General features: G+C 43.3%; 3 protein-coding genes across 7 annotated transcripts in view; 2 read left to right on the forward strand and 1 right to left on the reverse strand.

Moving 5' to 3' along the window:
• TUT4 (terminal uridylyl transferase 4) overlaps positions 1-2,577 on the reverse strand; it is a 72,642-nt gene extending 70,065 nt beyond the window's left edge. For 2 of the 5 annotated variants that reach the window (XM_045026552.1, XM_045026549.1), the window contains exon 1: positions 2,478-2,560. The gene's annotated coding sequence lies outside the window, so the exon portion shown is untranslated. Of the gene's footprint in view, positions 1-2,477 lie in introns of all 5 variants that reach the window. The other 3 variants (XM_045026550.1, XM_045026551.1, XM_045026553.1) reach the window with 3 other exon arrangements.
• Positions 1,497-7,931, forward strand: LOC123375771. Its single transcript, XM_045027014.1, has 5 exons — positions 1,497-1,541; positions 2,136-2,308; positions 3,745-3,824; positions 5,558-5,921; positions 6,830-7,931. Exons 1-5 carry the CDS (start codon positions 1,497-1,499, stop codon positions 6,885-6,887), a joined length of 720 nt encoding a protein of 239 aa, XP_044882949.1. The 3' UTR covers positions 6,888-7,931.
• Positions 7,932-8,025: 94 nt separating this feature from the next.
• Positions 8,026-27,079, forward strand: GPX7 (glutathione peroxidase 7). Its single transcript, XM_045026554.1, has 3 exons — positions 8,026-8,595; positions 21,588-21,849; positions 25,135-27,079. Exons 1-3 carry the CDS (start codon positions 8,356-8,358, stop codon positions 25,296-25,298), a joined length of 666 nt encoding a protein of 221 aa, XP_044882489.1. The 5' UTR covers positions 8,026-8,355; the 3' UTR covers positions 25,299-27,079.
• Positions 27,080-27,331: the final 252 nt, after the last annotated feature.

Genomic DNA, 27,331 nt, shown 5'->3' on the forward strand with positions numbered 1-27,331 from the left:
TCGGCACACCACTTCTGAAAGGTTGCTGACCCCTGGTTTACAGAGTGCAGACAGCCAAATCATGGCTGGCTCCTATGGAGGTTTTGGAGGTATACCATGTGGAGAAAGGGACCCCCTATTCCCACTCCTCCTACGTGCACTGGGCAGCCATAACTTAACCCAAAAAAATCACCTTTATAGGGGGACTTTCATACTGTGGTAGGTTTGGCAGAACTATTACACAAAAAGCAATACTTTGCAGGAGGTGGAATTGCTGATATGTTCGGATAAGAGATCTCTTCCTCCAAACTTAGCTTCTTCTGCCAGATGATGCAATTAAGTCATACTTCTGTGGCTGGGTGGGTCACCCCTCATCATGGAAATAATGTCATAACCATTTAGGGCTGGATTATCAAAAGCACCCACGTGAGTTACGAGCACAAGTATCACTGAAAATCGGAAACATTATGACTTCTCAGTAGATTCAAACAGAAGGGAGGAATCCTGGATCTAATGCATATTGTCCAGGAACCCAAATCAGCAGGAAGTAGTGTGAGACAGCACATGCAAGGTTATTACATCCATGTTTAAATATAATTTAATATTGTACCTCGTATGACAGTCCCTTTCTAATGATTAACTCAATATTTCAGAAAATGTCTACATCTGCCTGTTTTGCTTTATCTTCAGTGTTTACTGCTACTTTTTGAGACATCTTTAAAAGAAGGCTCAAAGTAACCTGACATTTTCAGCCAATTGACAAATCCTCTACATATGGCAAAAGCATGTATTCATTCATTCAGCTGCATTTGTACCTATTTTAAGCCAACATAAGGGCAGGAAAAGAGTAGCTAAAATGATCCCTGTGTACAGTTTGCAAGGAATATTGGGGTCTTGTAGGATGGATGACTATATATTCTAGGAAAGAAAGATCCCTTCCACTCCACTACCCCCAAAACTTTAGTACATGATTTAGAAACAGCTAATATGGTTCTTACAACCTTACAAGTAGCACCGGAGTGCAGTAACTGTCATTAAAATTCCTAGGATATTAGAGCATACAAGGGGAAATCCTAAACTGATTAAAATACAATGCAACTGGCTAAGAAGAAAGCAGGGAATTATGCCAGTTTACAAACCACATAAAGCCTGCCCCCAACAGTTTATCTTCCGAATGTAACATTAAAATAATGTCAAGTATCAGAGGGGTAGCCGTGTTAGTCTGGTTCTGTAGAAGCAGCAAAGAATCCTGTGGCACCTTATAGACTAACAGACGTTTTGCAGCATGAGCTTTCGTGGGTGATGCAAGCTTGCATCCGAAGAAGTGGGTATTCACCCACGAAAGCTCATGCTGCAAAACGTCTGTTAGTCTATAAGGTGCCACAGGATTCTTTGCTGCTTCTATTAAAATAATGAATTACCATGGAGGTTAAAAATCAAGAAAGCCCTGTCTTGATGGGCAAAAGTGTGTGTTTTTCAACTGAGTTAGTTTAACACAACTAAAAAGTCATGTTAAGATGCAGGCTAATAAGTTTGAAGTTGCGTTCACTGGCTGTGTTACAGTATAGTGGGGGAACCCAGACTGCAACATGGCCAGCTAACACAGCTTCAAACACATTAGCTTGCATCTTAACAAGGCTATTCTGTCATGCTAAGTAAACGCGACTGAAACACACACCCTTTTTACCTGTCAAGATATACCCAAGGAAGAACGGCCAATGGGAGGGGGGAGGGATTCTTCTTAGGCAATGTGAAACATGAACAATTCTGTTACTTCTCAAACATACATTGAGATCAAGTAAGGAGGAAAACAAATCACTTGAACAGGATATGAAAGCATATATATAAAAGAGTAATATATTAATAAACATAAAGCATAGCACTCTGGCTATCGCCAAGGATCAGGAGCTGGGAGATTTTTTTGCATTGGGGATCTGGCATGGGTCTTCCTGTGTGACCTTGGGCAAGTTGCTTCACCTCCGCTTCCCCAGCTGTAGAATGGGGCTACCAGTCTCCTCTCGCCAACCATTGCCCCCCCGCCCCTGGATGGGGAAAGGCAGAGCACTGCTACGGCTGTGTACCTGTCTGTCATACCTCCCACCCAAGGACCTCCACGGCAGGCCCGCCCCAGGCTCCCACCCCCAGGGGCTATTTAGCGCCCGCACCTGCCCCCTCCACAGGGACTTACACCCTCCCCCGCCCCAGAGGAGCGAGGCCAGAAGCAGGGAGAGAAACTGCGGCGCTTCCCCAGCGGGAGCGGCAGGGGTGGGCAGGACGAGTCCCACCACAGGCGGGCACCGGGAGCAGAGCGGCGACGGGAACGTGCCAGGTAAGCGGGAGCCCCCGCGGGGCGAGGCGGGGAAGGCCCGGGGGCGGGGGGTCCCCAGGAGCCGCCGCCCCCAGCCGAGGGGAGAGCCCAGGAGCAGGGAGGGGAGCAGCGGCCGCCTCTGAAGGCCTCGGGGCTCCCAGGAGCCTCCCCTACGCCCCGAGCCCGGTACCTGGCTGCTGCCCTAGGGGCGCTGAGGCTGCGCCCCCCCCATGCCCGGCTCTGGAGGCCCCGATGCGAGCGGCTCAATCCGGCCCGGCCGCCATGTCAGCCGCGCCGCGCACTGCATTGTGGGGGGGAGGGGGGCTCACACCTCCGCCTGCCCGGAGGGAGGGGGATGGCGGCACCTCCAACCCCGGCCCCTCCCGCCCCGTCCCGGGGGGCTCGAGGCGGGGCAGCCCCTGACCCCCCACTGCAAGGGAAAGGGGGCGTGGCTGACCCCTAGAGAAACCTCTGCCCCCCCCACCCCAGGGATTTAAAGGGCCCACGGGCCTATGATGGGCCCCTGTCAATGCAGTCCCGAGGAGGCTCCTCTCCTGGCCTCGCACCCCCGCTCCCCAGACCGGGACAGGTGGCTCCGAGCCTGCCGTGTCGAGGCAGCCGGCTGCGGGGTTTGCCCCACGCCGACGAGCCCTTCGCCAAGCGGGGCCTACTGGGAGTCCCAGCCCTGCTGCTCTGCCTTAGGCCCTGGTGTCTGCTCGGGGGAAGGTGCCTCCCCCCATCACCAAACCACTCTGGCCTCTCTCCAGCTGGGGACTGGGTCTGGGCCCCTATAGCCTGGCAGCCGCTTCCCAGCCCTCGACAGGGGCATGACTGGCCTGTGGGGCTCGCCCTTGGCATTGCACTGAGGGAAGCGGGCAGATGCTTAGGTAGCTCAAAATCTCTTGGTGAACCAGCGCTGCCCCTCATGAGCAGCAGGCGATTATGGCATTAGCACCGAGGCCTCCTTCGAAAAAGGGAAATTAAGGATTAATGTAGCATCATTCAAGAGATTCAGAAGATGCTCTTGAGAATAGTGTATGCTGCTGGTAGAAGAAATAACACATTGCTTTAGACTTCATATGTATAAGTAAATAACTGCACTAACTTTATTTAATGTTACACACACTGGCAAGACTTGCTCTTGACAAGACGCAAATATATATAGTAAAAACAGCATGATCCTTACAAGTAATCTGCTCCCTCCTGGTTCAGTTGAGACTTGCAATTCAAAAAGAGTGAGGATTGTTGCCCAGGTAGGAGGCCAAGAACATCTGAAATTATTTCTTTAGATTGTCTTAGGCTTTTCTGAGAGTCAGGTTCAAATCTGGGTTTGGGAGCTATCACTTCAAGTATGATCTGTTTTACCATTATACATTAGATTTGTCAATATCCTGTAACTTCCCCAGAAAGAAGAAGATCCTCCTTCAATTTGGCTTGTTACTGTACATATTTTGCAGGACACAGGGGAGGAGAAGAGGGTGCAGGAGATCAAAGGCATGGAAAGGGTTCAAGGGAGACAAAGAGGCAAACAAGAAAGGTGGAGTCTTAACCATGTTAAAGCCTTTACACATTTAAACATTTAACATGCTTAAAGTTTTCATTGTGGACAAAAGACTTCCACTGCATTCCCCTCCACCATCCATTGTCCTCCTTCTCAGTGCCATGGATCTTTTTTCTTTCGCTACCCCAAAACTTCTTATGGACTCAGTCTCTAGTAGGGGAGCCCTACTTTGGTGCGCCTCTTGAGAGCTATCAGAATGTATAGATTCTTGGGACCTGATTTTCATTGACATTAAGGCTGATTTACACCACATTGGCAGAATAAACGGGACTTAAAGTGTCAGTCCATTTTAAGGTCTCTACACTGCCAGGCCAGAACATTATTCTGATTCATGCAGTGTAAAATGGATATAATAATCTTTAATTTTATTCTGACAGAGTTCTACAAAAGAAGGAAATTTCCCCACCAAAAAGAAACCTCTCAAAAATGTTAATGTTGCAAGTGTGTTTCAATAGAGTCCTACTAACACCTAAAAATTTTACTTTAAGAAATTTTACACCTTTTAAAAAAAAAAAAAAGTTTAAATGTAAGAAGTCTGGAAATGACTAGTTAAATGCAAATCTCCCAACCTTCAAACAAGCTTGTGGGTGATGTCATTAGATATTTGACTGCATCTGTGTGTGTTTTTTTTCCTGAGTGCTGTCCCAGCTCTGCACAAATAGTTGGCACAGCAGACCTTGATCAAACTGCACAATAACCACAGCGAAGGAACTTGGTCAGGTTTATTGTTAACGAAGCATGGTCCTAATGCCCTGGCTCAATGGTTACAGGTACACTAACACATGTATGCCCGTTGCAATGGACTAGCTCAGTTAGTGGCAGGACTTTCCCTTATCCCCTAGGCCAGCCAAAGACACTCCCTCTGAGACTTCATTTGATACCCCAATACAAACAAGTTACATGTTGCCCCTCTGACAGTTACTGCCCCCTGACATGGGTTGTTACCACCCATTATCTTGTACATGTTGGTTTGATCAAAACATCTCTATCCATCATTCTGTCATCCTGACCTTGTCTTTAGGATGGGTCAGCATGTTCCTGTTATCTTTAGGGAATGTACTGATATCGAGGTGTTCTGGTACCACCCTTCTGGAATGTGTTTGCATGAGTGCCCTGTGCCTACCACCGCCTAGCAATGTGTGTTTTTGCAATATCAGCCGTGTTCTTGCCAGATTCTGTGAGCTCGGCCTTCCTCTTGCTCACAACCTGATTTTGCTTTATGTCAGCAAAGCTTTAACCACTACTTTAGATCAGGCCTCTGATACAAGGGCTTATGTCTCAGGCTCTCTTCCTAGTACAGGTGAAAGAAGTGATCAACATGTGTGAGAAATTACATAAAAAGGTGGAACACCTTTATTTTATTGCACATGCTATAATTGACAAATTATAACTTTTTTAAAATATATAACTTGTTTTTAAGGATATATTCTCAGTTAAATAAACCAGTTGACTCTTTTTATTTTTGTTAAAGAGATTTTATAAAAACAAAAAGCAGGAAAACCAAATATGAAACCAAAAAGATCTTTACATGGGCTATCAGTAAAATTTGTTTGCTGGGTCTTCAGTTTCCCATCAGAAACCATGACCATTTGCATGAAGAGCATAACTGCTGTCCTCTATATGGACCAGTCACTAAAGGGGAACTTGACATACTTTGCTATTGGGTTACACAACTATTTGCTCGATATCACTAGAATTTTTGAGATCAGGAATCTTCGGATCAGTTCCTGGCTCTGGAAGAGGCTATGATCTGGAGGTTGGCAGTGGTGTGTGGTCCAGTGGTTTCAGACAACATATCAAGGATAAGAAATTTCATGCTTTTGTTTGTTTGTTTTTTTGTACTGAAAGTCTACGTGACAAAATAGATAAGGTTATATGTTATATCTTACCTCAGTTACCTGTCACTTCCCTCCCCCCGCCCCACCGCTCACTTCTGCAAGCACAGAGCTGCCCAGCTGAAGAAGGCCGTGTCTGGGCTCCGCTGATTCTGCAACTGAACGACGTCTCCTGGGTCCTAGTGCCAGTCGTTCTCCGCTGCTGTGTGCTGGAAGCCTTCCTGTTTTCTGTGCAAAAGTGAGTGCCCGCGGTGGGGCTGGGTAAGGGGAGGTGGGAAGAGTGAGAGGGTGGGGGGGGAAGAGGCAGGGGGAAGGTGGGGGAGTGGAATAGGGCAGGGGGAGGGGAATATGGGAGTGAGGGGATGGGAATGGAGAAGAAAAGGGGATAGGGGAATCGTGGGGGGAAGCAGAAGCCCAGCACGTGGCATCCCCTCGGCATCAGCTGGGGCACCCCTATTAAGCAGGTCCATCGAACCTTCACCCTGACAAGGCTTACCCCCCTACACCTGGACCACTCCGAGCCCCCCCACACCCAGACCCCCACCCCACTGATCCCCAACCAGTACCTGAACCCCCACCCCATCAAGCCCCACTCCCCTGGCACCTGGATGCCCCTCTGAGCTCCCTGCTCCCAGACCCCCTGCCAAGCCCCATCTCCCCACACCCAGACTCCCCCCCCCACTGAGCCCCAACCACCTTTACCTGGATCCCCTCCAGAGAGCCATTGCCCCTGCACCCAGAACCCCACAACAAGCCCCTGTGCATCCAGATCTCCCACTGAGCCACCTACACCCAGACTGCCCCACACAGAAACATCTCACCCCACACCTAGATCCCCCCCCACACTAAGCCCCTCCACACTTGGCTCCTGCTGAGCTGAGCCTGCCCACCCACACCCGGTGCACATGGCGCAGAGGAGCAGGGTGCCTGGGTGTTTCTGGGGGAGGCCCAGCCCTTGCACTGTGTCAGTCAAGTGCAGCCTCACTGTCGAGTACCTGTACCAGACAGTGTGGGGGCTTCAGGGTGATCTCCCACCTCAATGCAGCCAGTGGCCTGTGCTCCCTGCTGCCATGCTGGAGCCACTTTTCTTTATTGACAAATAACATTTGCAGAATTTTAAAATGTGTGTTTAATTTTTTGGCACAGAATTCCCTCTGGAGTAATAGGAGAGACCTGGTTTCCATTCCCAGCTATCCTGAAATGACTATATGAAACCTCTCCAGTTAACTTACTTGTAAAACAGGGGAATGATACCTGAGTACTTTTTATGGCAGGAGCCTTTGCTCAATAATAAAAGATCACAAGTGCATAGAAATATAACAGTAGTCGGTAGAGAGGAGATCAGAACTCCTGGCTCCCAACTCAGTGCACTTTTCCCTAGGCTGCTTGGGCGGATTTTTCTTCTCTCACTCATCTGTGGAACATCGCTCAGTTTGGTGCGAAGTAGAACAGGCAGTGTGATTTTTGCAAAGATGTGGAACATCCCACAAAACATAGTAAACAAAATTTTCAGCTAGTTCTCCATTGCCATATCATCCTGCTCCACTCACCTATGTACATTACCTATCCAAACTTAATGTAGACCCCTAAAATTTGCAAAACTACATGCAAAAGTGAAAACAAATTAGTAGATTACAAAATGTAATTTCCTATTCAAGGGATCAATTTCCACTATACTTTACATATACTACTACCTTACTCACTATAAAACACTACGTTATTCCCCTCTTTGCCAAAGAGTAGCTGAATTCCTGGCATAGCAAGTCAGTTTCCCTCGTGGAACAGAAATTGGTGATATGGAGTCAGGTATTTGTTTGGTGTAATTTATTTACAAATACACAAGTCCAGTTCCTTCAAAGAAGGGTGATAACAAATGGCACACAGGCATCTCCCTTTAGCAGAAATCTCTTATAAGGCCTAAATAGGGTGACCAGACAGCAAATGTGAAAAATCGGGACTGGGTAGGGGGAAATAGGAGCCTATGTAAGAAAAAGACCCAAAAATTGGGACTGTCCCTGTAAAATCGGGACATCTGGTCACCCTAGTTTTAACCCACATAAGGGGTCAAGAGCAAGCAGGACAAATGCCCACTTCTGTCAAAAAGCAGGGGTGCAGAGGAACGTGGAGTGGTGATGCCAGCCCTGCATGGGTGGGGGAGAGAAGGGCTCGTGTGTGGGGCAAGCAGGTTGGCCAGCCCCCGAGGGCGAAGCTTAGGCAAGCAGCTCAGGCCAGCCCTGCACAGGTCTGGGGGAGGCTCAGGTGAGCGGGTGGGGTCAGCCCTGGCCCTGTGTGAGGGGGAGTTGCAGGGGAGGTCAGGTTAGCTCCATGCGGGGGGTGGGGAGAGGGAGGCAGGCGAGGGCTTGGGCTAGCTTCACCCAGTGTCCGTTTTCCCTTTGGGAAATGTGGTCATTCTACTAATGCTAGCTGAGCTGAAAGGACCAGCACAGAGCCAGACATGTATATGTATGTACCTACAACTGGCCTTATTTATTACACCACACAAGCCTTCTTTTATGAAATATTTTTATCCCCCAGCATTCCTGGAAATTGCATGCTCTCCGGGCATTGTGTGAAACACCAACGCTACCAAAGCTTGAGAGCGCGAGTGTTGCAAACCCCTTTGCAACAGCTCTTTCTTTCCGGCAGTGCTGTGTGATTTGTGAAAGTGGTCTATGCAGCACTATGCTCAGCTGGCTTGCAGCATGCTAGACCCTGAGGGCAGTGTGGAGCACAGGGCTTCCTCCTCCTCCTTCTCCAGAGTTTTTCTCATCCCTCTAGCCATGCTCCTTGCTGTAGCAGCGCTGCTTTTCTTAGCATTCGCCGCCTCGCAGCAGAAAGAGAACGATTTTTATACATTTAAAGTGGTAAACATCAGGGGCAAACTAGTATCTCTGGAGAAATACAGAGGCTCGGTAAGTTTGCAGGAAGATTAGCAGCTGCTCTCGTTGCAGACTATAACTAACCAGCCCATCTTTGCATGCTTGCATAAGGGAGTGGGGATCCAGAGATTGTACATTAACTTGCATGCATGCACGTTTATAGTCTCTCATTTGTGCATTTTGGGTAACTGATCTGGAGTATTGCTTGCATGTTTACTTTGATATCGTTCCATAGGTTTCTCCATTCTTTTAATAAAACGTTTGCTATCTAACCCCTCTGTGTGTGAGTGTTTCTTGGGCAGGCTGCTCTGTATACGTGGCACACGGGGTTGCTTGCCGTTCGTTCACTGTACAGAGTACTCTATTATGTCTATTATTAATCATGAAAACATTTCTCCGGGATTGGAAGCATGTGGCATTTTAAAACAAAAGTCTGTATTGCAAGATATTTCCCCTTTTGAAAGACTTGATTTTTGTTTGAAGCAGAAGGGAAAAACGAGGATGGTATTTAATCAGTATGTCAAGGAATGCACCATAATAATCAATACACGAAACTGAGAACATAAGTAAAGCAGATTATTATATTAATCTACAATTAAATTATAGACATTAAAGATAATGTGAGGAAAGGGACAAGACAGCAGATCTGTTTAAAAACAATTAATTTAAATGTTACTTACATATTACTCAGGGAGTCGTAAATTAAACTCTCTCCCCAAAAGATGTACACATTTTCTCAAGTTCTTGAAATGTGATTATGATATAGTCATAAGGAAATTTATCACAATTATGTATATTCAAAGGTTAATAAATAGCATGTTCATTTAGAAACTGTGAGGCAAATCCGGGTTGGATCTTCATGCTAGAATGGTGGAGATAAAAGCAACTATAAACCGGGTTTTACTTGCCAGTATGCTCCAGCTTATTTGTGCAGCTCTGGAGTGGCACAAGGCAGCTGGACTGTACCTGTGAATTCGGCTGTAAAAGTTAAAATTGGCAGGGAAGACCTAAGGTTGATGCTAAGGCCTTTAACTCATTAAAGATGAGCCACGATAGCATTTTCTTTGGGTTTCTTGTTTAGTATTCATTTATGAAAATATTAATAAAGAAAACAAGGACATTTCCAGACAAAAAGTTATGTTAAACTGAAGTTAAGGTTGAGAGTAAATATCAATAATTTAAGGGTGAAAAAATTTAACAAGAACATTGTCCAAAAATAAGATAATTAGAAACCCAGAAAATGCAGAGTTAAGTTAAACTTTAAAAAATAATCCACACATGTTTAGAAATGAAAATGCACAGCGAAAGTACCCAAACATTTTAACTCTGCCCTGTAGTGATTCCATAAGGAAACTATTATGAACAAACCAAATATACTAATCTACCTTTATGATCCCAGATTAGATTACTCATTTTTAAACACTTAATAGGGGTACTGCTTTGTGTAACTACAGGCCAGAGTCAAAGAGACTAGTCCAAGGTAACAAAGCAAGTCAGTGGTTAGAACTCCAGGAACAGAACCAGGGTCTCCTGACTCCCACTCCAGTGTCCCATCTAGTGGAGATGTATTGTCCTAACTGCATAGTGCTTTTTTGTAAATGTTTATGGCCAGAAGGACCTGTTATGATAATGTGGTCTGTCCTGCATAATACAGGCTGTAGATTTCAGCCTACTGATTCCTGCATCTAGTGTAACATCTTCTGGTTGAATGAGAGCATATCTTTGAGAAAGATAGAAACTCTTGATTTAAAGACTTCAAGTGATAAATAATGTACCATGTCCTTTGATAATCTATACCGATGGTTAATTATCCTTGCTGTTAAAAGTATGTCTTATTTCCAGTTTGATTTTTTTATTAGACTGTTGTTGCAGAGAAAATGCCTGGCATGCAAGGATCGGTTGCACATGGTTTCATGCAAGGATTGTGCTCACTTGAGGGAATGGAGTATGCAAGAATGTCATGTCATTGTGCCACTTATATGTGATCCTTGTACTTTTGCCAATAAGAATGAGAGATGAAGTTGGGGATTGTGGGAAAAGAGTTAAAAATATCTAAGATCAAAAGGGAAGCTCCTTGGTGGATTTAGACTAAATAAGGCCCAGATCCAGCCTGACAAAAGCCCCCAACCCACCCACCAATTCAAACTGTGCTTATGTGGTACATAGGCCTCATGTTGGCCTCCAACATAGAGGAGAATTTTATCCATTGCACACACAGGTATTTGTTTGTTTCCAGGAGTACCCACAACTTGCTAAATGCTGTACAAACATAATAGATTAATTTTTGTCTAAGTGTAGTTTAATATATATATATGTATAACAATGTATAAATATATAATGTGGCGTCTCTCCCAGATGAACATAATATATATGGGATACCATCACATTGCTTCTTATTATACAGTAGTTGGCTTTTTTTCAATAGTTTGTCCCATAATTTCCTACAATGGGTCTGTCAAGAGTCAATAAATGCTCTGACTGAAGCGCATCTTGTCTGCAGGGCACCCGTGGCAGCTCTGGCTTTTAAAGGAGCAAATACCTTCTTCAGCTTCAGTAATTCAGAGCCAGAATCACCTGGGAAGAAGCTGAGGAGGAAAACTCTCCAAGGTTACTCTTTTATGGAGTTCCTCACAAATCATTCTGTCAAAGGACAGAGGGTATTTGCCTCACTGCAGAATGAGCTGCAGGGCCCATTCTCACATCTCATGCCTCTTCTCCACCTCTGGGCTTGCAGCTTTATTGTAGTTATGTAGTTAGCACTTTCTCTAGGGGTGACCAACCCCATGATTCCCCATAATGGAGGGCTCCTCACCACAAAGAAGTACTGGGGATGCATCATCTTTTCTTCTTGGTCTCAGCACTCACCCCACCTTGACCAGCACTCACCCAGCACAGGACCACCCAGTTCTTCAATGTGGTTCTCACATCCATGAGAGCCCTCCAAGGGCTCCTTGTGCGAAGGACAGGAGAAAAGGATGCCATGAAAGTGATGACCCCCCTTTCTAAGTGGAACAGCAGAGACCTACATGTGAGGGGCCCCACCCTTCTCAATCCAATTGAAACTCAACTACTCATATGCGAATATTTCAATGAGATTAAAACAATAACATCTCCCTTAGAGTCTGTCACACCATAAACGGTGGCCCCATGGACCTTGTAGTCATCTATGGGGATAAAACTCAGAACCCCCTGCTCCAAAAACAGGGGCTCCGACCACTTGAGCAGGAGGAGGGCTCCTCTTTACTGTAGGAATGTTAGGGCAAGTAGTCCCTGTGCATTGTAGCCACTACAGTGTGACATGCATCTCACATTCATGAACAAGCTTAACATTCCATCCAGGTCAAAGCAATGGTGTAGATACATTATAAATGGTTAGTAGGACTAATGGGTTTACATATGGGATGACTTTGGTCCAGTATTTCTTAGGAATCTGTTGGGTTAACTTGTGGTCCATCTTATCCCTGTTGCCTTAAGTAAATAAAGTATTTTTAGACCAGGAGATGTGAGAGATGTTCCTGAGAATGTCTCTTTTACTACTTTCACAGAGTGCCTGTTGTCTGCATTCTTAAAACCAAATGTGTTCTTAATGTGTCTCCCTTCACAGAATAGTCCAATGGATTGGACATTAGGCTAACTAGGAGAACTGGGTTTTATTGTCCATTTGGCTAATGACCTGCTTGGTGACATTGGTCAAGTCCACTTCACTTCGTGCCTCAGTTTCCCCCTGTGAATTATGCTATTTATCCTCTGTTGTAAAGCACTTTGACAGCTACTATTGAAATGTATTACATAAGAGGTAGGTATTTCTGCCATATAGTAATCTAAGTGCATAGTAACAAGGCCTAGGCAGTGAAGAAGTGCTATGAGAGAATCAGCCAAGGAGATGAAACGCCAGCTGTTTTTGTCTGTTCCATCTCAAAGCCACCCACTTCTGCTTTATTGAGGATATTGAGAGAGAAAGTGGGTGAGGTAATATCTTTTACTGGCACAACTTCTGTTGATGAGAGGGACAAGCTTTCACAGAGCTCTTCTTCAGGTCTAGGATAAAACAGTAGCATTATATGATCTACCTACATTAGATATGAAGTGTAGTGAGCCAATCATAAAGAGCTATCAGAAAATAAGGAAATTTGTATCTTGAGGTAAACAAGGAAAGTCATATTTTATTTTAAAGGTTTTATTGGTCTCATTGTCACTGTACTCAGCAGAAACTGGGAGGCACTCCTTTTTAATGACTACTGCATATATGTAGGAGTCAGCACTTCTTGGTTCTGGTCCCCTCTTCCACTTCTCTGCTGTGTAATTTTAGCCTCAGTATAAACATCTAGGTATAATAGCACTTACCTACCTATTATACATAAGCCTCACAATGTTTGTAAAATGTTTTGAGAATCGTGAATGAAAGGCATTATATAAATGCAAATATTTAATTATTTAATTACAAAGCACTGGATTTTTTGGATAACGAGTCTGCAAACCAGTGTAATTTGATGTTTCTGGATAGGTCATTGTTGGGTATATAACCCAAGACCTGTGATTTATACAAGGCTCTGCTGCCTCAGCTAAAAATTCCACATTTGTTAACTTGAAGCCAGTAGCAAATTAATAAACCTCTCTGTGGTCCATCCACTAGAGAGCCATACTGTGTAAATGACTTACACCAATATGTAATATTATTTCAATATTGAATTTAAGTTTAAACTGCTTGGATTTTCTAAGTAAAAGAAGGAAAGTCTAGTATTGTAAGGGCCAACAAAGGCTAATGCATGTTGCAGCTTTATGAAAATATTTTTGGAAAAGTCAAGGATTAATTGTTTGCATTGTACACTAGATGGTGCACTTGATTCACATTCAAAGTTCCAGGACACGGTAACAGAAAAGGAAGCCTACATTAAACTCACGTGTTTTACTAAATATTAATGACTTAAATAATTAAAATTTTAGTGCCCAAGTGAGACAAAAAGTGAGTGACTTATTTATAAAGAAAATTTTAACACACTGCAAACAGATCAATTCATTTAATCTTCTGTAATGCAGGATAGAACCACTTAAAGATGACCAGCTAACAATTTTTAAAAAACTAGTTTTATGCCTTTTTTGCTACTTTATGATGTTTAAAAAGGGCATGAAAGGGTTTCTATTTTTAAATTTTGTTTTGTCTGCTTGTTTTATTTCCTCAAATCTCAAAATCCTAGTTTTGTGGGAAACCCTCTGGAAGGTCTCAAAATGTGCATTGGTGAGCACTCACGTTATTTCAAGGAATTGTTGTGATAGCAAACACTTCTTTCTCCAAGATGTTAAGTCACTGAAGTTAAATAGATGTTGAAAAAAATCATGTTTGTATTGACAAAATTCTTTCAGGCCTTCTTTACAAATACTGTATATTATAATCAAGCAAAAATTACACACATTTTTTCTTTGCAGGTCATCTTTCACATTTCTTCACATACCCATAGAATTCTATACCTTTTTATTCCTCTGTAGCCACCTGGAATAAATTGTTTATCAACCCCAGGTGGATTTTGAGTGCGGCATCAGAGGGGCATTGCAAACTGCAAGCCTCAGGCAGGCAGTTTAGTGTTCAATACAATATATATAATACAATATATGGTGTTCAATATAAAGAGTTCTGCAGAGGAGACAAGAGACTGCTCCCAGCTTGTGCCCCTGAGGCAGGGAGTCAGAATTTTGTTTATTAACAGAGTGAATAACATGTGATTAAGATTAGAAAGGGCTGCTAGGATGTTTTCTAAAGTGAAATGATCTGTTCCAAGGTTGGTGAACTACAAAAAGTAAGTAGCTTAAATGATAGAAAGTAATTGTAGATTTTTCTACAATTGTTTCAATTGTTGTATTCAAAAAGTAGTAACAAAGTTATTAATATCTTTCTTTGAGAAGATAACTGATTTTTAGACAAAATAAATGTAGTAGATCTAATCAGTCAGTAAGGCATTTGATACATTTCCACATGAGAAATTATTAGTTAAACTGGGGAAGATGGGGATTCATATGAGAACTGGAAGGTGGATAAGGAACTGGTTAAAGGGGAGACTGCAACAGGTTGTACTGAAAGGTGAACTGTCAGGCTGGAGGGAGGTTACTAGTGGAGTTCCTCAGGGGTCCTTCTTGGAACAAATCTTATTTAACATTTTTATTACTGACCTTGGCACAAAAAGTGGGTGCTTGCTAATAAAATTTGCAGATGACACAAAGTTGGAAGTATTGCCAATATGGAGGCGGACCAGAATATCATACAAGAAGATCTGGATGACCTTGTAAACTGGAATAATAGAAATGGGATGAAATTTAATAGTGCAAAGTGCAAGGTCATGGCATTTAGGGACTAACAACAAGAATTTTTGCTATAAGCTGGGGACTTCTCAGTTGGAAGTGATGGAGGAGAAGTCCTGGGTGTATTAGTTGATCACAGGATGACTATGAGCTACCAATGTGATGCAGCCATGAAAAAGGCTAACATGATCTTGGGGTGCATCAGGTGTGGTATTTCCGGTAGAGACAGGGAAGTGTTAGTACCCTTATACAAGGCACTGGTGATACCGCATCTGGAATACCGCATGCAATTCGGGTCTCCCATGTTTAAGAAAGATGAATTCAGACTGGAACAGGTGGAGAGAAGGGCTACTAGGATGATCTGAGGAATGGAAAACCTAGCTTATGAGAGAAGACTCAAAGAGCTCGGCTTGTTTAGCCTAACCAAAAGAAGGCTGAGGGGAGATATGGTTGCTCTCTATAAATACATCAGAGGGAAAAATACCAGGGAGGGAAGGGAGTTATTTAAGTTAAGCACCAATGTGGACCCCAGAACAAATGGCTATAAACTGGCCATCAACAAGTTTAGGTTTGAAATTAGGTGAAGGTTTCAAACCATCAGAGGAGTGAAGTTTTGGCACAACCTCCCAAGAGGAGCAGTGGGGGCAAAAAATCTAACTGGCTTCAAGACTGAGTTTGATAAGTTTATAGAGGGGATGGTATGACTGGACTGCGTACAATGGTGTGTGGCCCATCATTGACTGCCTGAAGAAAACAGAGACAGGACAGTAGATAGGGAGGGCTCTGAGTTACTACAGAGAATTCTTTCCCAGGTATCTTGCTGGTGGGTCTTGCCCACTTGCTCAGGGTCTAACTGATCACCATACACCTCTACCCTGATATAACGTGACCTGATATAACACGAATTCTGATATAACAGTAAAGCAGTGCTCTGGGGGCGGGGCAGCGCACTCCTGCAGATCAAAGCAAGTTCAATATAACGTGGTTTCACCTATAACGCGGTAAGATTTGCATGGCACTGTTGTAGCCAGTATTGCAAGGTATTTACGTGCCAAATATGCTAAACGTTCATATGCCCCTTCATGCTTTGGTCAGCACTCCAGAGGGCATGCTTCCATGATGATGACGGGTTCTGCCCAAAGCAGTGCAGACGGACACACATTCATTTTCATGAGCTGAGTCAGAGGCCACCAATAGAAGGTTGATTTTCTTTGTTGGTGGTTCCAGGTTCTGTAATTTCCGCATCAGAGTTGCTCTTTTAAGACTTTCGACACCAGGTTCCACACCTCATCCCTCAGATTTTGGAAAGCACTTCAGACTCTTAAATGCTGGGTTGAGTACTGCAGCTATCTTTAGAAATCTCATATTGGTACCTTCTTTGCGTTTTGTCAAATCTGCAGTGAAAGTGTCCTTAAATCAAGCAACATATGCCGAGTTGTCATCCGAGACTGTCATAACACAAAACATGGCAGAATGTGGGTAAAACCACAGAGCAGGAGACATACAATTCTCCTCTAAGGAGTACAGTCACTATTTTAATTCATCTTTTTTTTTTAAATGAGCATCAAAAACCAAGAAGACCATGTTAATTCAGTCTGTATCTATATGTTGATACTTGGAAAGTTAGCTAGATGGCACCAGAACATACTTTGTATGCCAGTGCATAGGGATTCCCTAGATTGTGCCTTGTCACAATAAACCATTAAGGATTATTAAAATCAACTTTTGCTTTATGAGTTTGTTTTTCTGGAAAGAAAACTAAGAGAGGATGTAGAAACCAGTTTTAAATACTGTATTGTGATCAGCTATACTGTGTATGTGCATCATTGCCCTCTAGTAGGTGGAATTACAACTGCCCAACTGCAGAGTATAGACCAGGGGACCCCAAAATTTGTATCTTGTGCCCCCTGTTACCGCTACCCACCACCACCACAGCCTCCTTGAGCCACAGCTGGGAGCAGGGCCCAGGTGAGGGCCAGGGTTGTGGCTGGGATTGGGGCCGGGGGTAAAGAGCTGCAGCCGGAAGCCAGAACCAGGAACACAGTTGGGACAGAGCTGGGGCTCCCTCCCCATCCCCTGTGAGGGTGAGCCTGGGCCCTACCATGCCCCACAAACATTCCTCTGTACCCTCCCTTCCCCAGAGGGCACACCCCACAGTTTGGGGACCACTGCTATAGACCTTGTAACAGCTAAAGGTGTTCTCGCTCAAGTGAATGGGGCCTATGCTTTTGGAGCAGGAGAATTTGGGTTCTCCCCTGCTGTGAAGTTCTGAATGGCCACAATGTCCAGTATAATGGCACCCATGAATTCTTCGTGGCTAAGAATTTGTTACACTATATTTATTGTACAATCTGCAATCGTATTTTATTTTTCCCTTCAACTAAACCAAGTTTTGATGTGCTTTATTGATTGGCCAATGATATTTCATGGTGAATTTTATAGCAGGGGGAGGGAAGGCTCTGAGTGAATTTTTAGTGCTCAGGAAAGGTGCTGAGGTGACAGCCCTGAACCCCTCTGCTCATCCACACAATCCAAAGGTATAGCATGGGAGTGGTAGCTATGCAAGTTTCCTCTACTCCCCACAGGAGGTGAGATGGTATTTATTTCATTCTCCATAGCATCTTTCTGATGTGCTAGTGATAGAAGGCATATAGACACCCATCCACTAGGAATTGGCCTGAGATTGCCAATTCATTTCATATAGGCTACCAAATAGCAATACATAGCTACTACTGACTTGGTCTGGAATTGAACTAACAACCCTCAGCTAACTAGATGTGTATTATTTCGTTACTTGTACCCTGAGCCATCCAGTTCCAACTCCCAGCCCTCTCTAGAAATGACCAAACCATCTTTCTTCATAAAAGTTGTACAAAACAACCAAAGAACAAAACAACCCCCTCACCCCAATAAGCAATACCAGCACATTTGTTCTCTGGCTAAAGCTACAGCTACCAGATTTTTCTGAAAAGCATTCTTTATGGTTTGAAAATAAAGGTTTATAATAGAAACATGAACTAAATGGAAATGGTCAAAAAAAGGGGATAAAGTTGAGAAAATTATGTCTTTTTAATAGAAAACCTTCAAAAAACAAAACAAAAAAACCCAAAACCTTTTGACCAGTTCTAATAGATGCTGGAAGGAGGCCTTTCACAAATAAAAGCCTGTGGGGCCAATTATCCTTTCAGTTGTGCACTGACTGCCCCCATCGTGTATAGGAGAAATCTAATTTCTTCTTGTCTTTCCTCTCATTACACTCCACTAGTTTCCTTTTCTAACTAGAGAGCTCCTAGTCTTCCCTGACTCTAGGCATGATCCTTAGAAGTCTATAGTGTCATGCTAGACCTGCTAAGTAACAAACTTCCCTGCTGCCTGCCATCTCTCAGGGACAATTAAGGGATAACTTCGATAGCTTCTGAAGGATGCCTTGTTTCGCCTTTCTTGTCCTCAGGATGATGACCACAAAGATTTTAACAGAAGGGTTGTTGGGGGAAAACTGCCCTTAAAGCAATCTAGCAGTTTCTTCAGTCTATGGGGATGATTGATTAAACAAGCCATTATTTGTATGGCCTAGGAGTCCAAGACATGGATCAGGACCCCACTGTGTTAGGTTCTGTACAAACCGAACAAAAAGACAGTCCCTGTCCTAAAGAGCTTATGCAGCGATAGGCCTGAATCCAAACAGCTCTGAACTGTAGGACAGGTCAGGACTGGATCCCAACTTTGTAACTCAGGTCCATCTTAAGTGATAAACACCTCAGAAGAGAACCAAAGCCTCTCTACATGCCATATTCAGGGTGCATGAGACTGTGTGACCTCTTGTGTGCTGTGCCAACATATCACTAAGCAGCAGGGCTCAGAATAGTAGTCATTGCTGACACAGTAGAATGGTGTAGGAATGCCATGATTTGTGTGTCATGGCTTTTAGAACTCTAGCTCTAATGAAAACTATTAGTATTAAACTTAAAAGATTATAATTATAATGTTACCCTCTCACATGACTGCATAACCGTACAATCCTCACTTCCATCCTATCCCTTTGCACCTTGCTCTTTATTTAGATTATAGGCTTTTCTAAGCATGGAATCTCTTTGTTCTGGGAAGTACCATCAACATATAATATATAAATAGTGTATGAGTTTATATACTAAAATAAACACATTGTATGCATGTACATATGTAATAATAGAACTCAAAGCTTTTCTAATGAGTATTCTATTGGTAAGAGCACAAAACCTGGAGTCAGGATTCTTGGGCTCTATTTCCAACTCTGCTACTCACTTGCTGTATAAGCTTGGTCAGGACAATTAACAATATCTGGTCTATACTACAATATATCCCTATATCAGTATAACTAGGTCACCCAGGGGTGTGACAAACCCACACCCTGAGTGACGTAGTTATACTGACTTAATACCCCCATGTGGACAGTGCTATGTCAGCAGGGGAGCTTCTCCCGCCAACATAACTACCACCTTACAGGGAGGTGGATTAACTACACTGATAGGAGAGCTCTCTCCCATCAGCGTAGGAGTGTCTTCAATTATGTGCTTTTGTTACATAGGTCAGTATCACTGTTTGTGATCTCACAGTGGCCATGTGAAACTTGATACATTAATTTGTGCAACACTGAGCTCTTTGGTTCAAAGATACAGAATATAAATCGGGGCAGATTAATTGTATGGCCGCATTGAGTTCAGTGGGGCTGCACATGTGTAAGCCTAGTAGGATTTGGCTTGGTATCCTCTTTTCTACAATATACTTGAATTAAATCTTCTAATATTTTAACTGGTGAATTTAATTGGTTAACACTTATAAAGTGCTATTTAAAGTGAGAATTTGTAGCATTATGCAGATAACATGCAGCACTGCATAAGTGCAGAGTATTGTTATTGTTATTAATAGAACATCTGAAAGATCTGTAGCAATTGGCTTTAATTGACTCCAAAGAAAACATTAGAAGAGGGTTATTTTAGGCAATGTGAGTTGTAGTTCTCCCTTGCAGCAGCTGAAAGAATACCCTAAAATCTCCTAAACATTTTGTAAGGATTAAATATAAAAAAATCTTCAAAGCACATTTGGAGCCTGCATTAATAAGAACTTCCACTATGATTTGGAATTTTAGGGCTGTTCTGTGAACTCAAATCATTTAACAAAAGTACTTGAAGTCTGAGTTAATGTACAGATCAGGAAAGAAACACATGGACAAATTCTGCTCTCAGCAGCCCCATGGAAATCAGTGGGATTAAGAGTAGAATTTAGCTCCATGGGCAGATGTGGCCATAGTTGGTGTAAATATGTGTGACTCAGTTGATTTCAGTAGAGTTGGATCTACTTACACCCAGACTGACTCTGGCTTTTTGGCTTCACAAGTCCTAACTTTGAACCTCAATCCCCAACCAGGGCAGTCAATGGTGAAACTCTTGTTCATGTCAATTGGAGCAGGATCAAACTTTCTTATTCAAACATGTAAAAAGAGTGTAAGAGCTTCATTTCAATGGGCCAGGACATTCTCTTTACCTCTGACCGGCATATTTGAGACCTGTGCGTATATATACATAGAATGAGGGAATGCTTCCTACTTGGCCTCATTTCTCCCTTCTTCACTCCTGCAGGTGTGGGGCTCTACTGAGGTTTGGGGACAGGCACCACTATCTTGCTCTGTCTCCAGACTCTGTGGAGGGTGCTTCCTGATGTTAGCGATCTGTCTGTAAAGCACTGTGTGTAAGGCACCTCAGGCCTGGGGAAGGTCTCCCCCATGGATCCTTTGCAGAATCTGCTTAACAATGATTATAACTTGAGGCTGTGCTATTGTTCAAGTGAAGCCCTGCTATGCTGTACACCCTCCCAACAGCAGGGGCTCCAAAGGCACTGGCACATGGGAGAAGTGATGTGGCCCATGGAATGTACATTTATAACAATTTAATTGTGTGTAATCAAATAGTCCAGAAGCTCAAAGATGATGGAAGATGAAGTTAGAAAAATTCCAACTGGAAAACAGATGCAAATTTTTAAAGCTAGTTTGACTATTGGGATAGCTTCCCAAGGGAAATGGTAAATTCTCCACCACTAGGAGTCTTTAACTGAGACTGGATGGCTTTCTGAAATATATGCTCTAGTTCAACCACAAGTTAGTGGGCTTGATGCAGTAATCACTGAGTGAAGTTTATGTCCCATGTTACGTTGGTCAAGCTACATTATCACGATGGCCCCTTTACCCTTAAGATCTATCAATCTATATTGACAGTGGTAAGTGCATCAGTTGATTCAGCATCAATGCTGTGAGAGGGAAGATGTTGCACATCTAAAAACATTTGAAAGGGCTACAATAATTAATATGCACCAAACAACCTCATCTAAACAGTCATTTATTTACATGTGCTGGATTGTTTATACTATAATGAATGTTTAGAAAATGCCAAGGAGACAGGACAGAGGAGATGCTGGTTTTTCTGAAAACAGAATGAAAACACCCAAGGAATTTAGGATGAATTATCTCAGCATGGATGCTACATCTGACTTCAATAAAGTGAATATTAAAAACTAAGTCTCCCTAAATAATCAAAAGAATTTGAAACAGTGTCAAACAGTAGCAAGATGCTCAATCCCAGTCCATTGAAAATTCTCACCATGGATATTTTTATTCTTCTGAGAATGCTCTGCAGTCCAGTGTCCTAGGTGGAAGCTTATGTCAAACTGAGATATGCAGTATGTTTTTAATCTCTTGTGTTTAGGTATCTCTTGTCGTCAATGTTGCAAGTGAGTGCGGATTTACAGACAGCCACTACAAAGCTCTACAACAGTTACAGAGAGACCTTGGTTCACAACATTTTAATGTGCTGGCATTCCCATGTAATCAATTTGGGCAGCAAGAGCCAGACAGTAACAAAGAAATTGAGAGCTTTGCCCGAAAGACTTATGGTGCCACCTTTCCTATGTTCAGCAAAATTGCAGTCACAGGTGCTGGTGCTAATGCTGCCTTCAAATATTTAATTGGTAAGTAATATCTAGAGCAGCTATATCTAAGGAGGTAAGTCGCTGGCATTGAATTCATCTGATCTGGCAAGACTTTTATAAGGATTATTTATAGTGTTCATGATAGCAAATGTGCCTGTCAGGGTTATTTTAATTAACGTGTATGTGAAATAATCATATCTAATGCCTATCCAAATACAGATTCAGAATCTCTAGAAATACAAATTCTGTGTACGTGGGAGTGTAAAATATTCCCTCTGTACCTGATCACAGGGTCATGAACATGGGCAGTTGTGCCTGGTTTTCTCCATTTAGCAACCATTCCTCCAGAGCATCCATGTCATGACACATCAGGCGCTGCCACGGGTCAGATTTGATGAGATGCATTAGCAGAGCTGTAGGGTGAGGAGGCGGCAAAATGTCCTCAGTATCCATCTGAACCCCTCACTTTCACAAGCTTTGCATTCACTCACAAAACAGTGCAACCAGGTGCTGATAGTAATTTCCTTGAAAAATTTCTTCCATGTTCCTCACAAGGAATATAGAACAACCAAACTGTAGAACCCATCCAGCTATTTGTACAAGAACCAATGCATGCTAGGATAGGAGTCTTTGGCGGTCTGTTGGTTCCTGGCAGACAGCTAAGAAGCCTTCAATAAAGCAGGTTATTCTTATCTAAGCACTATATTTTTCTGCATTGGTTGAATGCTCCAAACACCATTAAAATACTGAACTGAAATCGGAATCTTCGTCTAACATTCAGGGAATTTTTTAGGAAGTGAGACAAATCTAATCAAACCTGCCATCACATGACATCACATTGAGTCTCACCTCCTCCACCCAGGAACACAGTGTTCCTCCCAGACTCTCCCATGGATTTACAGCAGAGTTGTTTGTACTACTTTTGGCTGCCACGTGCAGTCTTCCAGAGCTGACATTCCTGCAGGTGAAGCTTTCCCCGTGCTCTTCTTGTAGAGTTTAAGGCCAGAAGGGACCACCAGAGCATCTAGTCTGACCTCCTGTACATCACAGGCCACCAACCAGCATCCACAAACTAAACCTACAACTAAAATTAGACCAGAGTATTACAACCCCCAGGAGACTAGACCATTATGTACCACAGGCAGACAATAGGAGGGACTAAGGTGCACCAATGCCTGAGTCCCCTGCAGTGACAAGGGCATGATTGAGATGTAGCCAGATAATCCTGGCAAGTGACCCACACGCTGCAGAGGAAAGCAAAAAGACTTCAAGGTCACTTCACACTCTTCCATCTCTGGTTCACCAGGTGGGATTGCTGCCACTTGCATATCACATGCAGATTGGAAATCCCATCCTTCCCCAATGCTCCACATGCAGCATGAGGCTGTTAGAGGTGGTACAGTCACCACTGTAACATGAAAGGACAGACACCAGCATAAGCCTGGCAGTGCACTGTGACAGGAAACACTCACCTTTCATTAGTGTCTCCTGTCGGTTGTGTGTGAACCTGCACTTTCTCTCTCTGCTTCCACCACCTCTTTTCAGCTGTTAACCTCATCAGCTGAGTCTTCACTGGTCCAGCTCTCTGGCCAAGTCACACACAGTCAATGTGCATGAACAAACCCCTTCCAGGGTAAGAGGTCCAAACAGTGCCTGTCCCTGTGCCCTTGTTAAAATCTTTAGCCATGTCTCTGTGCTCAGTCCTCAGCCCCTTCTGGGCTGGCTTTAAGACCATGCCTGCCCTGATCTAGAGCAGTGTCTCCAGGGCTTTCTCCCTGGAGATGCTTTGCCATACCCCAGCTAGGTTACTCCTTCACGTTCAGCTCCCTTCCAGGGGACAGGGAGTAACAAAAAGTTCAACAAATGGTTGGCCCTCTTCAGGGTCTTCAGCCCCATCCTTGAGTCCCTTAAGTTCCATCCCTGGGCTTGGGCTACTAAACAAAACATGCCTCCTTCTCAGGATATTGGCCACTTTGCCAGTGGCAGGATCCAGGCCTGTATACTATCTAGGTCCCAACCCAGGGACCTGACAAATAGCAGCTACACACTGCTTCCTTTAATAGTTGCTGCTGCTATTCTCTAGGCTGCTTCCCACATAGCCCCTTCCTCTTCACCTTTACCTCAGGGCTGAAGTTCTACTCTTCTCCTGCCTCACCACATCACATTTCCACCGGAACCCATCTTCTGTATCTCTCTTGAGCTCTAGCAAGGAGCACCCTTCCTTACTCCTCGGGTCCCAGTTAGGGACAGCACTGCACACATATCCAGCAGCTCCTTTTATCTAAGCCTGCTGTGCTCTGATAGGCTGCTTCCCTGCAGCCTTTCTAGGCAGACCTGGAGGCAGGGCCAGCTCCAGCATTTTTGCTGCCTCAAGCGGCGGGGGGAGGGGTGGGAGAAGCCGCGATTGGCGGCACTTCGGCAGCAGCTCTACCGCCGCTGTTTTGGCGGCAATTTGGCAGCAGGGCCTTCCCTCTGAGATGGACTGAGGGACCGCCCCTTTCTGGTTGGCTGCCCCAAGCACCTGCTTGCTGTGCTGGTGCCTGGAGCCAGCCCTGCCTGGAGGACTCACCTTCGCTGCTCCTTTTCTGCGGCAGGGTGTGGAAGGACCATGAGGCCTCCAGCAGGGGGCTCAAAGGGCCTGGTATACCCTGCCACATGCTCCTTGGCAATTTGTCTGATTCAACGTGGGGGTTTGGTCCAGAAGTGGCAAGAGATGTAACCTTGTCCCAGATGAAGCATGTATAGCTCTGGACCTGCATGTTCTGTGCTCCTATCTTATGACCTCACATTTATGGGCAGAAACTCCTGCCCTTATTCTATTCCATTTAATATAATAAAATCATAGAGGTTATTCAGAAAATAACCCAACCTCTAACTAATGAGGGTTAGGAAGAAACTTTTCCTAGGGGTAGGTTATTCCATTATTTCCTATTGCAGAGTTTCTTGAAACATTCCTCTGAAGCATCTGGTAATGGCTACTGTTGGAGACTGGACTAGATAAACCATTAGTCTGCTCTAATATGGCTGTTCCTAAGTCCGTCTCCCTGCCAGTGCATGATTGTTCCAAATAGTATATTTTCTGGTACTTTCTCCTGTCTATATGCCTTAAGTGATTGCACTTCTACTAGTTCCCATGGTAGAGTATTCCACAGTCTAATATATCTCCCTGTCAGGAAATCCTTCCTGATATTCAACCTAATGTTTTCTCCTTGATTTTATTTACTTTCTTTCCTTAAGATGCTAATCAACACATCATCATACTCAAATGTGAGGAACTGGTTCATGTGGTTTTCTCTTCTGTTTGTATTTTCTTTTCCTTCACAGAATCCACTGGGGAAGAACCAACCTGGAACTTCTGGAAGTACCTGGTAGCCCCTAATGGGAAAGTAGTAAAGGCTTGGGACTCAACTGTCACTATTCAAGAAATAAAACCTTACATCACTGAGCTTGTGAGGAAAATCCTCCTGAAACAGAAAGATGAACTGTGACTTTCAAAAGTCCCATCATGTCTATTATACCTTGATTGATAATTAGGACTGTAATTTGACTGTTCGCATTCCAAAAGAGGAAATAGAGGGACAGGAAATCATTATGACTATTTGAAGTTTTCCCCATCATCCTAAGAATACAGGAAACAATAACTGAATGTGGTAAAAGGTGATTTAACCTAGGCTTGTGCTATCATTCTAAAGTGATTGAGTTGAATAACTCTTGGAAAGAAAATCAGCCATTTGTTTATCTTACTATCTCAAATCATCAATTTTTGATATTATGAAGAGCCAGTTAGGATTTTTTTTTGCAGCCAGGCTCAGTTCAGCTAGAATTTCCTTAGAGAGACCTTACTAGCAACGGCAATTCATTTGTCATGATTTTGACCATGAATTTCATTTTAAAATGCAACCCAAAGTAGACGAGTGCACTTGGTGTAGTGTGGACACAGTTATAAGGGGCAGGCAAAAATAGGTTTCCTCAAAGCAGATACACTTATAATAATATGTGTCTGGTTAGTTATAAAGGACAGAAACTTGACTCTCTATTTGTGTCATGGGTAACTGGGGGAGAAGGGCATGGGGAGGCCTTATCTATAGAACTGAAATAAAAGACAAAATTTCCTACAAAAACGTTCTCCATAAGTTGTGTGAACTGTCTTTAAATTCTTTGTTTAAAAAAAGGTTGCTGAGTGACATTAGTACAGTCTATGTAATTAATTTGAACATCTATAGGACCAGATTCTCCTCTGGGTAAATCAATGTAGCACCATTAAAATCAATGAGTTAAACTGATTTATCCCAGCTGAGAATCTGCCCCTACTGTTAGGTTTCTTTTTTCAAAATGTTTGTATTGTGCTTCATATTTTGAGGTTTTGGGAGAAAGAACAATACTCATTTTGAGTCAGAGTTAAGGTGGTTGTGGTTGAGTTAAGGTGGTTTTGAAATCTGCTGGCTCCATATGAATAATGTGTTTATTTTGTGGGCAATATAAGATTAATTATGTCTTTGATTATTCACTTTTAAGTGCTTAGTTTTGATAAATGATGTGATAGCCAAGTCCTCTATCACCCAGCAACTTTAATTATTTTTTAAAGGTAGCCAAATGAAAGACAGCATTTTTAAACTTTTAAATAAATGGGATTGGACAGATTATTAAATTAAAGGAATGAGTGGTGCTGTCCAAGTTGAATGGCTTCTGTAGAGCCCTGCTTCATTCAAAGCACACCTGACAAAGGCACACACATTTACCATATAGCTAAGGTAGCCAAACATGCCTAGCACACGCTACCGCCTTCATTCCAAATAGTAGTAAAAAGTGCTCAAAGAGTTAGATACTTGTCAGACAAAGGACTAGAATCCACATACTTATGGCACTAAATGCTTACTTCACTAGGGCACAGTGGTTTCAAGCCAAGTTACTGAACCTCTCAAAACCATAGTTACCTGTTCTAAAAATACATGGCTAATAATGGTTTGGCCCTGCCTGAGTGCTGGTGTAATTTAGAGCAGCCTTGGGGCTGCTCTGATGTTTGATCTGCTTCCCCAGGTCCCCTGTGGAACCTGGGAAGCAGAGAATAGCCATATAAATATAGAAACATGTTCTCAATGTACCCGGTTGCACACACTAAATAAATAAATAAATGTAGCTGGTACTCTTGGCAGGTGGTTGTGGTGGTGTTGTGTGTGTGTGTGGGGGGGAGGGATTAGAGCAGGCCTGGCATAAGCTGTGCCAGCTGGTGAGGCTCTTTATGTAGGGTATAGTCAACTCTTGGATCAGCCAAATAAATCGTTTTTTGTTGTTGTAAATGTGCTTAGGTTTATTTATTTGTATTTTAACTACATATAGAATAAATACAACTAAGCAAGATTATGGTTGAGTAATACACAAAAACAATCAAGTTCTTAAATTGCATGTTAAAAATGGTAGATGAGTTTGAGGGCGTAACATTGGGTGATATAGTGTTAAGCTCTTTAGTTTATGCAGATAACATCAGAAAACTGGCAGATATGTTTGAATTAATTATGATCCT

The sequence above is a fragment of the Mauremys mutica genome, chromosome 8, assembly GCF_020497125.1.
Source record: "Mauremys mutica isolate MM-2020 ecotype Southern chromosome 8, ASM2049712v1, whole genome shotgun sequence".
Lineage (NCBI taxonomy): Eukaryota > Metazoa > Chordata > Testudines > Geoemydidae > Mauremys > Mauremys mutica.

What these genes read in the sequence shown, in the direction of transcription:
- LOC123375771 (XM_045027014.1), top strand. Translation starts at nt 1,497, where the DNA reads ATGCAGGCTAATAAGTTTGAAGTTGCGTTCACTGGCTGTGTTACA. An exon ending in CGGCGACGGGAACGTGCCAG is followed by an intron (nt 2,309 to 3,744) that starts GTAAGCGGGAGC and finishes CATATTTTGCAG; the next exon opens with GACACAGGGGAGGAGAAGAG. An exon ending in TTCCTGTTTTCTGTGCAAAA is followed by an intron (nt 5,922 to 6,829) that starts GTGAGTGCCCGC and finishes TTTTTGGCACAG; the next exon opens with AATTCCCTCTGGAGTAATAG.
- GPX7 (XM_045026554.1), top strand. Translation starts at nt 8,356, where the DNA reads ATGCAGCACTATGCTCAGCTGGCTTGCAGCATGCTAGACCCTGAGGGC. An exon ending in TGGAGAAATACAGAGGCTCG is followed by an intron (nt 8,596 to 21,587) that starts GTAAGTTTGCAG and finishes TCTTGTGTTTAG; the next exon opens with GTATCTCTTGTCGTCAATGT. An exon ending in TGCCTTCAAATATTTAATTG is followed by an intron (nt 21,850 to 25,134) that starts GTAAGTAATATC and finishes TTTCCTTCACAG; the next exon opens with AATCCACTGGGGAAGAACCA.